This window comes from Lepisosteus oculatus, chromosome 8, assembly GCF_040954835.1.
Source record: "Lepisosteus oculatus isolate fLepOcu1 chromosome 8, fLepOcu1.hap2, whole genome shotgun sequence".
Lineage (NCBI taxonomy): Eukaryota > Metazoa > Chordata > Actinopteri > Semionotiformes > Lepisosteidae > Lepisosteus > Lepisosteus oculatus.
The window spans coordinates 51,460,422-51,475,381 of NC_090703.1; the positions used below are offsets into that span (position 1 = coordinate 51,460,422).

Below are 14,960 nucleotides of genomic sequence, written 5' to 3' on the forward strand. Positions count from 1 at the left end.
TTTGAGTGCTGATTTTTTATTGGAAAGGGTGAATGCCTCATTGGCTTTGAAAATTATTCATGAAACTGGTTTTAACACAACATGAGAAAATTATAACATGGCCCGTGTCTCTTGATTTTATCAATGGTATACTGGGTTCTATACACTTTGGTTTGTCAGTCAAATCTGTTACACATCTGACCGAGATCAAGGCAACCTACCTACCTGAAACCTGATGTTCCTGGAGAAGAGGAAGCTGTGCCTTTTCAGATTAGCTTCACTGTCTTCCTCTGAATGCAAGCCAGTGTGTCCTTATTGTCTTTGATGTCCAAGATTGACGACTGTTAGATGTACAGTGTGGCTTCAGAATATCTTTTAAACACACAGCAGAGAGTCGGCTTTCTGTCAACTGATCAAGAATGCATATCCCAAAGATCTCTGTGGTGGGGAAATATGTGTGAGTGAGAGAAGAAGGGAGTATGTTCCTGTGTTTGGTGCTCTGTGTAAAGTGTTTCATAGCAAGCTATGAACTGACGTGTTATGTTTCTTACAAGACATTACACTATGCAATCAATAACAAGTTCCATTCCCCCCCCCCCGCCCTTGTAGTGCTGGAGGGAGGCAGAGAGTGGGATGAGGTACAGGTTCCAGCAAGTAATCCAGAAAACCAAATCAAAGGATAACTTATACTGTATATGAGCCTGCCCTAGTCACAGTGAAGAATATCCAGAGGTGTTCTGTAAATAAATCCTGGTGTCCTGCTGCCTGAGTTTGTGTAACCACACAGTTCTCTGTGACCTCAGAAGAGCTGCAGCATTTGTTTTGTTTTCTTCTTTATTACCTAATGGTTCTTAATAGGATCAATAGAAAATAAAAGTGGATCACTTAGGTATTAATTGAAAAAAAAAATACAGTTTTGAAAATCTGTGGAATAGAACTATATCCATATTCCTTATGAGAGTTTCCTTTGTTTTGGTTTTCAAAAGTGTGAACGCTGGTTTTGTTTAGGCTTTTTAATCACATTTTGTGCTTCTGCTGTTCTTACCAGCCAGTGCTGTGCTTCCAGAATGATATTGGCTGAGGATTCCCTCAGTTATGAAGTTCCAAACCCTTGTCAAGCTCTACAGCTGGCTGTCGATGCTGGAGGGCTGCTCTGTGAGCTCCAGTCCTAACCTGTGTGCCTGTGTCTCCTGTGCAGGATGCTGTGAAAGACAACCACAAGAAGAGGGAGATGGAGGAGAAGATCAAGAGGGCGAAGCTGGCAAAGGAGAAAGCTGAGCGGGAGAAGCTGGAGCGACAGCAGAAGAAGAAGCAGCTGATTGACATGAACAAAGGTAACATGCTGGCGAGCTGCTGCCTCGGAGCTTTAGGGTGCCGGGGAAAGTGCTGAATAATGTTACAGGCTGCGCTTCCAGACTAATTGGAGCTGGCTGGAGGTGATTTAGCATGTTACATACAGTACAAAAGTACAAAAGGTTGTATTGATTTCCTCTGTTTGCTACTAAGGAAGCAAATATTAACCCGCATTTTACCCAGGCAGACAGGCCTTCAGACAAGACTTTAAACTGAGGATAACGACTACTCCCACACTAAAGATCCCATGACACTGTTCAGAAGAGTGTGGGTGTAAACCCTAAATTCCTTAGAGTTACTCTTGGTTCTCCTGGTGACACAGTCTCTCGCTCCCCCTTCTGACTCGCTGTGCAGTGGGTCTGCTGGAGCAGAATGGCTGCATCTCCCCAGTGGATTCTGCACATTTAGTGGTCAGTCAAGTACAGTAGGTCCCCCTTCATACAATATGCTCTGTAATGAAAATCACTATATAAATTAAATTGATTATACCGTATATATACATTTCTAATGCTATATTGTATTGTTAGAACTATGAATATGATAGTTTTATAGATAAGCCTTAGGGTACAAGTTGATTTTTAAAATATTTTGTGCACATGCATTTTTTTGTTCCCATCAAAGGCAGTTGTGACCAGTTTGTTATGCAGTTATTCTGGGATTCTGGTTTCTTTCATTTATTATTATTGTTATTTCCCCTCTAAATTATACAGAAATATCTATCTTAGAAACATCATTTATCTTAAAATGTACCATGGGGATCCTTTCACTCAGCTGTGAGCACTTCGGCTCTGGTGGGTAACTAGCAGACAGACACCCTCAAGTGCCGTTGAAGATGTAGGTCACTTGTAAAGATGTTGAGCTTCTATGGGATTCAGGTTCACTGCATTTGTAGGGCAGGCAGATAATAGGCTGTCAGGTAGAGGATTAGTCTAAGGAAATGTGGTTTTTCTTCCTACTTTCCGTAGTTTAAGTTCTAAGTGACACAGATGCATTTGGCCTATTGACATTGCACTCCAGCATTGCATTTCATGCTGGCTTGAAAACACAGGATTTTAAAATAACATTTTCAATATAATAGCAATATATTTTCCTTCACGTTTCAACTATGATGTGAAGAGTCATAGAAGATTTGAATTAGATCACTTGTTTTTTTTTCTTCAGTAAACTCTAACTTCAGTAACCTGTAATGATGGTACTCACCATATATCTGTGTGCTATAAATGACCCACTTTAATTTTGTGAATAAAATAGTATTGTTTTTAATTCTATTGTATGTGTAGGGTCTACACTTGCATATTTTCATTCAGCTCTGCTAGCTGTTGCTCATTTAGTTGTTTCTAGTTGATTTAATAATGTGTAATATAGAGGGAGCTGGACACCTAATACTGTTGTGTGGTCATTAAACCACACAGCTGAGCTGAATTGTTCCCCGCCCTTCCCAGGAAAGTAGAAAAGCAGAGATCTAAATGAAAGCGATATAGACTTTTGATTTTAAAAAGGAGCAAATAACTTTATACATGTACTGTATATCCTTTACCCAGGGATTTTCCTTGTGATGCTTTCAAGTTTCTATTTGATGGCACATGTTTTTTCATGCTCTCCCAATAACTAAAGCAAACTAAGTGAGTTAGTGCTCTGTTTAAGTCTTGAACTATCCCTCATGGGAATCTGTTGTCCAGTTCTAATAGCTGTGCAAAAAATAAAATAGCTTACATTATTATGCTGCAGGGAACTTGTACTCCCCATATTCCCAGAATGGGAGACATTGTTCATTAGTAGGTTAGAAGAGATTTGGAAGACCTTCTGTAAATCCACTAAAATTGCAACTTTCATTCTTCAAGAAACTTATTGATAGCAGCAGTCTGTAAAGTCATGTGAAAGACCCTGTTTGACAGCCAGCTGGTTTCAAATGTCACACAACAAAAGAACTGCAGAGTACCGAGGGCATTTCTGGAATGTGAATTCCTAGTATACAGTACGAGCTTCTTTCAATGTGTTGTAAACTTTGAGACTGAAGAAGCGCAGAGTCGCGCAGTGACCTCTTTTTAATGGTGCCGGGTTTGCAACACTGGAAAGCACATTGAACAATCTGTGTCTAACCACATAGCAAAAGATCTTGTATATTAATATTTTAGTTTGTACAGATTTTGATCTTTAGTGTCTACAAGCTCCAAAAGAAGTGTTATATAAATAAAACATTACAGTATTTTAAACTCATATGCCAAGGGCAATGAAATGTTATAAATTTCTTGCATCTTCTTAACTCATCTCTGACCCCTTCATAACCTTTCTAGGTGTCTTCTGTTTGAACATAGTGTATTGAGCAGGGAATAGTGGTGTGTTGCTCTGCAAATCAATTGCACAGGGTCCATTAAGAAGCATTTTCCTGAGCAAAATGAGTGCCTCATGTAACTGAGAAAAAAAATTAAAGTGTAAAGATTTTGATCTGGAAATGATTAGATTTTGTTTAGAGTTAGAAGAAGTAGAGAAGACTTTGCTGCTAAACAACCATTTCTTAGGATTTGGTTTGAAAGATTTCTTTTAGTTTTATACCTATCTGTAAGGATGCTTGGCAAGGTCAGCACTGGTCACCAGTTAAATTATAGGCCTATTCTTAAAAAAGCATTCTGGCTTTTATACCTGCATTATCAAAGAGTGTGAGTAACTTAAACATAATTAATGTGTGTTGAAATTTAAATGTACACAGTAATGGGCTGTAGCTCAACAATTTAAGATACTCTTCAACTCTTAAAGACAAGGCATTTAAGGGTATTACCATATTAAAATATGTCTAAGTAGTTTTCACTATAAACAAGCCATACACATTTATTGTTGATATTAATAAATGTGTTCTAAGCATGTATGTAATTATCTATTATTTTACTTATTGTTGGTGAGCATTTGTTAAATTACTCTATTCCTCACTATACCTTTACAGTAAAAAACAGTTATAAATTAGAAATAAACAGCAACATTAATTAACATCAGCAAACTCAGGATAAAGAAGCTAATTACTATATATTTAAATCGTTTCTCTTTTAAATCTGAAGTGTACTGTGTTTCTTCTTGTAAATATTAGTTACAAATACAGTAAATCAAGAAGAAAATCTAGGATACTGTGGACAAAGTGAGAAATTTTGAAAGAAATTAGGCCTTTGGAGCTCATTTTCCGAGACAGACCTGGAAGGTAAACAAATGAATGGAAATAATCACTTTATTGCTGAGCATTTTGTTTTTTTAGTTGCATTTAATTCATTTTAAGGGGCAATTTATATAATGAAATGGATTTTCATTCATTTTGTAAATTGGAAGCTAATCCTCTTCATAAGCAAATGATTAACAATCAAATTAATTTTTCATGATTTTATTCATTCTGATTTTTAAAGAGGTTTGTGTTGTGGTGGTCAGGAGTCATGACCATCACCAACAAAAATAAAACAATTACATTTTTGAACAATTCAATTGAATCAAATAAGAAAAGGTTATGAAAACCAAAGTTTTGAATTAACATCTTCAGGTTGACATCAATATTTTATTCCTTTTTGACAGATGAACTGTGAGCACACAGGCAGAATCTGTTTTTGTAGTGAAGTATTAGCAATACTAATAGGGGAAATTGCTTATGAAGTCATTACTCTGTTCCCCATTTGTTTTAATTTGCTCTAAGTGGATTTCCATATTCTCTCGGACTGACCAGATGTTCAACATTCTCCAAATTGCTTTACCCACTGAAAGTAAATGGGAAATACTGTAAAATAGCCTTAATCCACGTAATCCTTCTGTCTCTAATAGAACAAGATGTTTCATCACAGCAGGATATCTATTATGCTGCAAGATATTACATTATGTCATAGACAGCGTGCTCTGTGTGTGTAGAGGAGTGTGAGAGGTTGTTCAGGAGTGACTGGGCTGGCTTCTGGCTGATCCTTAGGGAGCAGTGGGTCCTGGCAGCTGGTATCACTGTGCCATGTATCACGGGTGATGGCAGACTTCATGCTGGCATTGCTGAGGTCAGTGTGTGTCCATTGACAACACCCCCTGGTCACCCCCCAGTGACCATGAAACTGACCATGTAAGACGTCATTGAGGCTTCTCTGCTCCTGGGTTAAAGTCATACAATACCAATGAGGTGAAAAGCAAATATAAGAGCACAGTTTTGTTCTTCAAGATGAAACTTTTATTTGTGTGTTTAATTTCTGAAGTTTAGATGCCATGACATAACAAAAAAAGACAAACAGAAACTTGGCAGCAATTTAAGTGAGCTGACTATGGTAGATGGGTTGGAATCTTCACCATTGTCACAGATGGGGCTGCTTTGAGAGTTGCTTTTCACCCCCCAGAATAAAACCCAGTCTAAATAATTGAATAAATCTGAGTGAAGGTTTTGATTCAGCTGGGACTCTGTACATTATAAAAGAGTATAACCGAGGGAATGTGTGTGTGCGTACTTGTGTGCCTGCGTGTGTGTTCTGGAGGGGTGTCAGTGACTCAGACAGATGCTGTGAGCTGGTGCTTCAGTTTGGCTGGAGAAGGAGAATACCAGTGGTCAGTGCTAGAGGCTGGCTTATTGTATTAGACATAACTGCCACAGTAACCAGCAGATGTAAAGCCTATTTTTTACTTTGAAAAGGAAAGAAAAAAGAGAAAAGACAAAACAGAGCTTAGGTTATATTGATGGGCTTGAAGCCCTTGAAAAAGGTTATAGAATCATTCCTATTTTATTTTCTGAAAGGTAGGCTCTCAGATTACAGAGAAAATCAATTGCAGATTCATCTGGTTCATTCCTGGTCTCTCTGTGTATTGTATTTGTTCAACTAAGAACCCTTTCTTGTAAGTGAGATGTTCAGCTCCATTCAGTAGCACCAGTGCTGTTTGTGTGTAAATGCTTACTGTCTATACGTGGACTTTATTTGTGTCAGCTCATGCATCTGTTTTATCTGTCTTTCTGTCTTCCCAATACTCTAGTGACAAAGCACTGTGAAAGAATGTGAACAGGTGAAAGATTCCTCCTCCTAGGATTCACAGCACCGTTATCTTTTGATTTACACTAGAGCAGAGCTACTCTATAGTCATCTAATGCAAATCTTATGAAATTGTCAGTCCTAGTTAATTGGTGTCTTTTAAAAATGCATTGAGTTCTCAGAAAAGGATATCAGTTCAGTAAATATGAATTAGTACCAGTAAGTGACAGTGCTTGAAGACATGGCTGTGTGCAGGGTGCTGCATATATGCCAGGTGATTATAAAGTAACAGCACTAAAGGAGTGACAGGGAGCTGACAGTGGAAAGGTCAGATTCTCACAAGATGTTCCACAGCTGGAAATGAATGTACTGTAGCTCCAAGTCAAATAGAAGACCGCCTCAGGGAAGCCCAATCCATTATGTGAGCAGCAGAGTGAGGAGCCACACCAGTCATTACATATTTGGAACTAAAGTACTTAATTAGTAAGCAATTAACTAGTTTATCATGTCATTACTTGAATAATACATAACATAGAGAACAGTTTTCAGAGTTTGTTCCTCCAGAGCCAAACTGGCTTCTTGTTTTCTAAAAGTATCTGTGAATAATTTGGGAGGAAATGCCAAGAAACTGTGGTGCACAAGGGGAAAGATTACTTGCTTTTTTCTTTTCTGTATTATGTTGGGGAAAAAAATACCCACTTTTAATTTTGAGTTAGAAAAAGTGCAGAAAATCCTGCCGTGGAACAAGAAGTCTTGCTAGACTTTCCAGTCTTTCTGTTCGTCTGTTAAAGGTCATTTTAATTTCCAATAAAAAAGATTTTACTTGGGAAACAATCACATTGTAATAAGGTTAATGGTACTTAATTTTGAGAACATTTGTCGGTTAAAAATATCAGTTGCCCGTATTTTTCACTTCTAAACAAAACCACCTAAAAAAATCCTCCTTTACTGTATCTGCATTTTCTGAAATTTTGCAATTGCAGTAAGATCAGATGTAATTTGTTGCTGTCAGAAACCAGCTTTTGGTTTTGAATTATACCACATTACACTCCAGAGCCACAGGAATCTGAAGCATGAGCAGATCCAGACACAAATCCACAGGCTGCACCATGCAGCGTGAATTTCAGTCATTACCTTGAAAGACAGCAACAAGGGCAAGGGGCTTATCTACTGTAGTACATCTAGTCTAATAAATAATGGCATACTTGATAGCAATATATTAACTGACAGGCAGACTGTCATCTTCCTGAAGATCATGATACCTTTTTAGATGTTACAGTATATGTGATTAGAGTTGTCCTCAAGGAAAAAGTTACACTCTGACAAAAAAAATAGTTCTGTATTTCTTAGCACTAGTTTTAGAATTAATTTTAATACCGCAAGTAACAAATCTTAGCTGGTTTCAGTGTATGTTTTTGCAGTTATTTTATTTTTATGCCCTGTTCTTACATGCCTACAGAAGTAGAATCTGCAGAACTGAGAGCCTTTTGATTATTCTATGATAATTATTTCATTACAAATTAATATCACTTAAGGGATTTTTCCCTTGGAGTTTTCTTCAAAAAATATGAAATAATCACTTAAATAAGAAACTTTTTTATGTTTTTGGATTAATATTTTTATAGAAAAAAAGCTAATTAGACCAGTACTAAAAGCTATAATCACTTTAAGCCTGTTTAACTTAAAGCGGCGGTCTCTCCCTCAGGTCACAGACAGAAATGAGACGATACCCCTGAGAAATTTTACATTTCTATATTTTAATTCAGGTTTTCCTCCCTCTTTGAAAACAAAATTGGCTTTAAATTTCGTTATAGAACTCGAATATCTGTGGGTGGTCTCTATTTGAACCATTTCTACACATCTTAAGTTGCTTCCCAGCAATCAGTCAAATTCAATTACACTTACTCTAAAGAACATCAAACACCCATCGCCTTCGCGGTTTTCTCTGCTGTGTTAGAGTTTGGCGGTCATTATTATTAATTATCATGTTGTCCTGATTTGTGCAGAAGCACCTCTAGACAAGACAGGACAGTGAGACTGCAATAGAGAAGGAATGGATTGGCAGAGGAGTAATTAGGAGGGAAAGAGAGGTAATGGAAGCTACAGTAGATAGCGAGTCAGTTAGATAACAGCGTCCAAATTATTTTTGGGGGGATTTCTGTTATGTATTCCATGGGAGGGAACCCACCTGTGTGAGGCAAAGGAGCTGTTTACCGTCAGCAGACCCCACTACACAGTAGATGACACAGAGAAGAGTAAAATGACTAAATCAGTGGTAATGAGGCAGAAATGTTGACATAGGCTACATGGTGGTAATGCGTCTGTCAGATGTCCTCCACCTCTCACCCTTGCCCATATTTACATCTTTCTACATTCACCTGAATTTTTCTGTCTCTGCATTCTACTCACGTCCTTATAACTGCCCTCCTACCCCCAGCAACATGCTGCCACTTTCCACTGAACATGAGACAGCTCCAGACCTCACCCGCCACTATTACTTTCCCTCCGAGCTCCCAGCTTCTCTCTGCTTGCTTGCTTTAGATCCCCAACCCTCTCAGCAGTCTTTCAGACCTGTCCTTCCTGCTCCTGGCCTGTCCCTGTTCTCCGTGACACAGGTGGCCGGGGTTATTTCTGAGGCAGGCTTCGTCCTGCTCTGTCCCGGGGCGAGTAAGGCATGAGAGGCAGGGGTGTGAAAGCACGGGTTTGCTTTATCACAGCTCTGCAGGTGTTCCAGCTGCCGTCATCGCAGCCCTGCAGCAGCTGTCCAGATGGAGATCCTCTTTTTTTATCTCTTTGTTTTTTTATGGCAGTCAGTGTGATGCAGCTGTGTAGGGCATGGCTGGGACTATGGTTTCATAAAGTGTGGCTGGGCTTGGCTGCTCCTCTTTCTTTATCATGCTGTTTCATAGAGGATCCCCCCACCCCTGTAGTCCAGGGCCTCTGTCAGTGACTGAGACAGCTCTCCCCTCCACTCACTTGAATCCGGGACCAGGCACCCTCACACCCTCGGGGTCGCTGTGCATTAAGGAAACATCCGTGATTCGATTGCCACAGGATCTAGCCACAGTTGTGAAATCATCCCTCTGCTGTTCTCACAGATTACAACATTATTTTGTAATGATTTGCAACTCGGGCAAAGAGTGTTAAGACGAATAAATGAAAAAAAGAATTCAAAGAATTCCTTTTCTTTTGAAAGAGCAACCTGTTCATCGCGGACCAACCTCCCTTGAGGAGTCTCACATTAGGGTGGACAGTTTAGCCTTCTCTTCGCATTGGCTTGATCTCATTTGACCGCGGCTTGCCTAGTGCCTGCCTTTGATCTGATGCAGCGGCTGCTTGTGAAGTGTCTGTAAACAGGGTCAGCTTGTGGAGGAATGCACAGAAATAACACCTCAGCGTGGCTGGGAATCACCCTCGCTGCCTCCTCCCAGGTCCACACTGGGCTCTGAATGCTGCAGAAAGCAGGGCACCCTTTGTGCCAGAGGACACGCCCCCCTTAAGCAGGAGGTAGCATCATAACCTTGCAGGCTCTACCCATTGCTGTAAAACATGCCTCCGCATAGGTTTGTATTCACAGAGCATGTGCTGAGTTAATTGTACAGGTGACTTTCAATGGCATAACAGATGGGATGAAGTATGTTCAGAAAACAACAACCAAAACCCAGCCAGTACAATTTTTTCAATGTTGCTTTTCTTTTTTTCTTCAGCATGTTGTTGATGTGGTCGCATAGTGGGGGGCGGGGGCTGGGTGTGCAATCTCTGCGGCACCCCTTCAGAGTTGTTTCAGCTCATCAAGTACAGGGGCTGAAAGCTCTTATTAAATCTCATTAAAGAGCCAATTAAAGTGGAGGATCTGTGGTAGTGAGATTGCAGTGGGGAAGCACTGCAATAAATAAGCTCCTTTGATGTATGTATTTTTACGGAATAAATATCAGTAAAAAATATCAGAAAAGAATGATTGCATTCATTATTAGAACTGGAAAATAATGTCTGCTTATAGTTCATTATTTAGGTTGGCCCTTTTGTATGTAAGCTGCATCACAGAACCTCTGGATTCCCTTATCGTTTGACTTGAGATTAGAAACACATTTAAAATGGTGTGGGCTTTTTCAATTCAGCCTTATTCTCACAAAGTTATTAAAGTGTATTACATTTGCTTACAATTTAGCAAAACAAAAACAACTATAAAACAAAACCAGAATGACTGTGGATTAGAATTGTCTGATTTTACTGTGGCTGGTATTGTGTGAACCATCTGGAATTGTGATCTTAATCGATTCTGTTTTTTTTCCCACATTTGAAAGAGATGACAGCTAGCAAATTGAATTTATGCACAGAACAGTGTTGACGCTGCCACGTAATTATAACAATGCCATTGCTTCAGTTTTTAACAGAAAAACAAAGTGATGAATATCGATAGGATGTAGCTTTGCTCTTCTCTGGTGAGTTTTTAATTCATCAGGAATTTCATAAAATATGAATAGACTCAGTTTGCCCCTAGGACACTCGTATGCCCCTGTCTGCAGTGAGCCAAACTGAGCAGAACCCCTAAAGATAGATAACCTGATTTCTAGATTACAGGTAAAGCAAATGGATCTGCTATTTGTACTTGTAATTACTAAAGCAGGGTAGATTCAGATATATTACCAGCTGTTTTTCACAAAATAAATCTTTGCAAATGAGTGTGCTGCTCAAAAAGAATAGAACAGCACCTATATTACCAGTGGCAACGCAGCTCGGTACATTCTCACAGCTTCTCCTAGGCATGGAGAATGCAGTGCAGTCTGCAGATGTGTGTTGACAGGGATGTGGACTGATATGTGGACAATATTTACCTTTTGTTGACTTGAGCGAATAATGTCTTTATCAGATTGTTGCACGAATGGATAGGTAGACAGATGGAGTTGAAAAGCAGAAGCAGTTGAAAAGTTTGCCATATGCACCACTGAACATGATAGTTAAATGCATGAACAGACTAAAAGTTTGACAGATTAATAAATATTTTAACAGCGTTGGATCAATAGAGTCTTGTCCGTGCCCTTGGTATGTAACCTGACATCAGTGAGCCAAAGGGCGAGGTCCATGGGACAGCAGTGGATTTACCTGCCTGAGAAATATTCATGGTCAGACAGAAACAACAGTTATCTGACCCTCTCATCTCTCGGAGTTGGCGAGGTCTGGTGTGCGAGAGGATTACGAGGTGGAGAGATAGCTCTGAAGGTCTGTGAGACTGGTGTGGCTGAAGAAGACTGATATCAGTTCCTTACCTCTCAGGTCCTGGGGATAGTTTCTGCTGCACACGGACCTGAAGTAATAGGTCACAGAGATGAGAGCTGTTGCACTTAAACCAATCCCTGAAGGTTATCATTAAACCCTGCTCCGTTCACAAGAGCTTTAGCCAAATCCAGCTTGTCAGCTGCAGTAGGTACCTTTTCATTTTAAGTGGCACCAATGCAGCATTAAAGTCAAAGTTTATCTGTCTCTATACTCGCTTAGCACAAAAGTGCGTCTGTGCTATTTAGATGTTACCCTGAATATGTTTTACTTTTGAGTTAAAAAGTATATTTCAATGGTATTGTTATGTAAGTCAGAGGTCAAGAATAATAATTTTATAATACGTATAACTTTTTTATTCATTTTGTCCATGTTCCTGTTGGTTTATTAGCTACTTCATTGGTTACAAAATTCACAATTCAAATTGTATTCTTGAGTTATTCAAAAGTGTGGCTCTACCTTGCAGTTCAGTTATAAATACTTAGACATCAATATAAATGTTGCCAGATATTTAGTAGATGCATTGTTGATAAGCACATTCTGTGTGCACTTGTACTTATGTGGATGTTTGACTGATGTTTGAATTACTTGTTGTCAGACTGACAAAGTCAAATATCTAAAAAACTGCAAACACCTTTCTCCTTTCAACGTCTGCTTGTGGATGGCTGGATATTGCAGAGGAAAATTCTGTATTTCTTTCAAATTGACATCCATCTTTTCTTACACAGAAATCACAGCCCTTGACTCTCTTCTCCAATGCAGATACTCTTGTGCTACACATACTGTAATAAGCACCTACCTGCTGCCAATTACCTTGTCTTGAAGCTAATCTCTAGTGCGAATTCACAAATCCGTAAGATAGCTGTACTTGTTATCCCTTAATTAAAAATGTGACAGAGCACACGTCAATATACTATAACACGAATGAGGAAAGGAGTCAGACTCCAGAGCTTATTGGTGCATTCAGCAGCCCAGGGCACCAGCAAGAAGTGCTACATGATACAGGCCCCGATGCGAAGATCAGAGTAACAGGCGCAAAGGTTCACAGTGAAGGAGGCTCTGCAGACACTTTCTCACCAAAGGAAAGCCTTTAGGTGTAAAATAAAGAATTGTTCTTTACTGCATAATGAAGTCATTAATAAGCTAAGGGCTGTTAGTTGCAGCTTGTGAAGATGTAATATTGCATGAGGTTCAGAAGATTTTGCAGGTCTCAACCCTACCTAACTCATCTGGGAGGCAATTTCCGGTGCATGTAATTGTCTTTCTGAAAAAAATCAGAAACATTAAGAAACAAAGGTTACCTCTTTGCAATTCACATACATCTAATCTATGTTTCCCACAGACCGAGACATAACAATTAATGCATGTTTTGTACTGCTCAAAGGGACACAGGCAAAGGTGTCATAAAGGGAAGATGTAAACTTGAGTGGCTTAGTTTGAGTTACAGAAGCAGCTATCTAGAATGTGCATCAAAACTGGTGTTAGTGGAAAACAAACTGTTGTATACTAGTCTGCTCCTGCATACTGAATCCAGCCCTTCACTGGTCACAGAAAACAGATAGGTGGCACGTGTGTTGCATTAGCTTTTACTGCAACAGTATTGTTTTTTTAGTCTAATGATCATATTTCTTAAAAATATAACATTATATATGTTACAGTATATAAAGATAGAAAATATCTAGCCTAGCTACTGTTTTAAAATGTACAGTATCATGGCTGTACAGTTTTCTTCCTGAAAAGGGGAATTAAATGCCATGAACAGAGCTCTCGTATTAGACCACTACGTATGGTAAAGTACTGTAACATTTATGTACTGGAAGCCTACTTCTTTAAATCCACTTAATATGGGATCATGTCAGTAAAGGGGAATTTAAGTAGCTGAAAATCAAAATAAATTAAAAATATTCACATTTCACATTATTAAGAATATTAATGTATAAATATAAAATTCAATGTATTTATATAGCTTTATTTTTAATAAGCAGAAAATTATTAATTAAGTTCAAAGGTACCTTTATTTTTAAAATCAATTATATTAATTAATTTTAAATCAATTATTACTGTTGTCAGGAATGTTGCTCTCATGTATATGTCTAAAATAGTATTTTAATTACATCTATTAAGATGTTTTTTATTGCCAAAAAGGATTATCATCTGATTTGCTCTGATTGATTAAAAATTTCATGTTAAATGTGACTTTCGTGAGAAAAGGGTAGTAACATAATGTGTTTTTGTGAGTTCATATTTAATAGATGATTAAGCTACATTCCTTTTAGATGACCTCAAAAGAAAAATCGGTCAATGGACTTAAGTGCTTATGGGCTGTTTTTTAGTGACCCAAACACATTTGTAAATTATGTGCTGTATTTTTAACGTAATTAAGAACTACTATTTTCATTTGTGATAGTAGCAAATAACACAACTTTGTTTTCCCTTAAAGCTGCATCTAGTTCTTTTTCTATATACTGTATCAGAAACTGTTATCATAAACTAAAAAATTTGGGGGAACAAATAGACTGCTATTTTAAAATGTACTGCAGTTGTAGAATCGCCTAGCAGTTCATGGGTTATACAGTACCAATTCATCTGACAACCACACACAGCTACGGTGCTTTAAGGATTTACTGTGCCACCTGGGAGTTTTACAGAGTAGCACAGTCCTGCTGCAGATTATTTGAAAAAGTAAAAAAGCCATGATGCAGTACCTATCGCAATATACCAAGTGACACCTCGCACATTCTAGATGGCGGCATCTGCACAGCAAAAACAGTTCATCTATTGGTAAAGCCCAAAGATTTGTTTTAGTCAATACAAAAATAATTCAATAATTCAATATAATCGGTTACCTATTAATACAGTTTAGGTTAAAGTCAATGCATCTTCTCCGTGTTTGTATGTATACTTCATTTGGAGGTTTTTCAAATATATAAACACTTTCCAGGAGAACACTGTGACCATTTCACTTGACTCACCTTGTTGCTTTGTCGAACAAAAACACTACATGGTCCAAATTAAAGCCTGTTCTAGCACAGTAGTATAGTGGCAATGAGTGAGCATCCTCTTCAGTAATTAAGCTGCTCTGTATCTGAGATGCTCCCTCTGAACTTACCTAGTTCCTGAGGCTTGGTCATTATGGATGATGAATTGTGCTACAGTTAAGCCAGAAGTAGGACAAATTGATCAAAGTGTCAGTTGCCCCCTGTGATGACTAGAAACCCAGGGAGAAAGAAAGACAGCTGTCTAAAAGTGCATTGCACCACATGTGTGAATTAAAATAGTAAATACACAAGTGAGATATGAAAGTATGGGTAGTTAAAAAATAGTCAGCACACTGCATTTCAACTATACTGTAGTGTCATTTGGATTGCAGAAAGAAAGTGTGCATCAGAAATA

At 38.5% G+C, this 14,960-nt stretch overlaps 1 protein-coding gene across 9 annotated transcripts in view; it reads left to right on the forward strand.

The window, feature by feature from the left end:
* The window catches only part of diaph2 (diaphanous-related formin 2), a 491,250-nt gene that overhangs the window by 425,626 nt on the left and 50,664 nt on the right, over positions 1 to 14,960 (forward strand). For all 9 annotated transcript variants that reach the window (XM_015351699.2, XM_015351694.2, XM_069193808.1 and 6 more), the window contains one exon: positions 1,178 to 1,313. In XM_015351699.2, the coding sequence (XP_015207185.1) occupies positions 1,178 to 1,313 (136 nt within the window). The remainder of the gene's footprint in view (positions 1 to 1,177; positions 1,314 to 14,960) is intronic.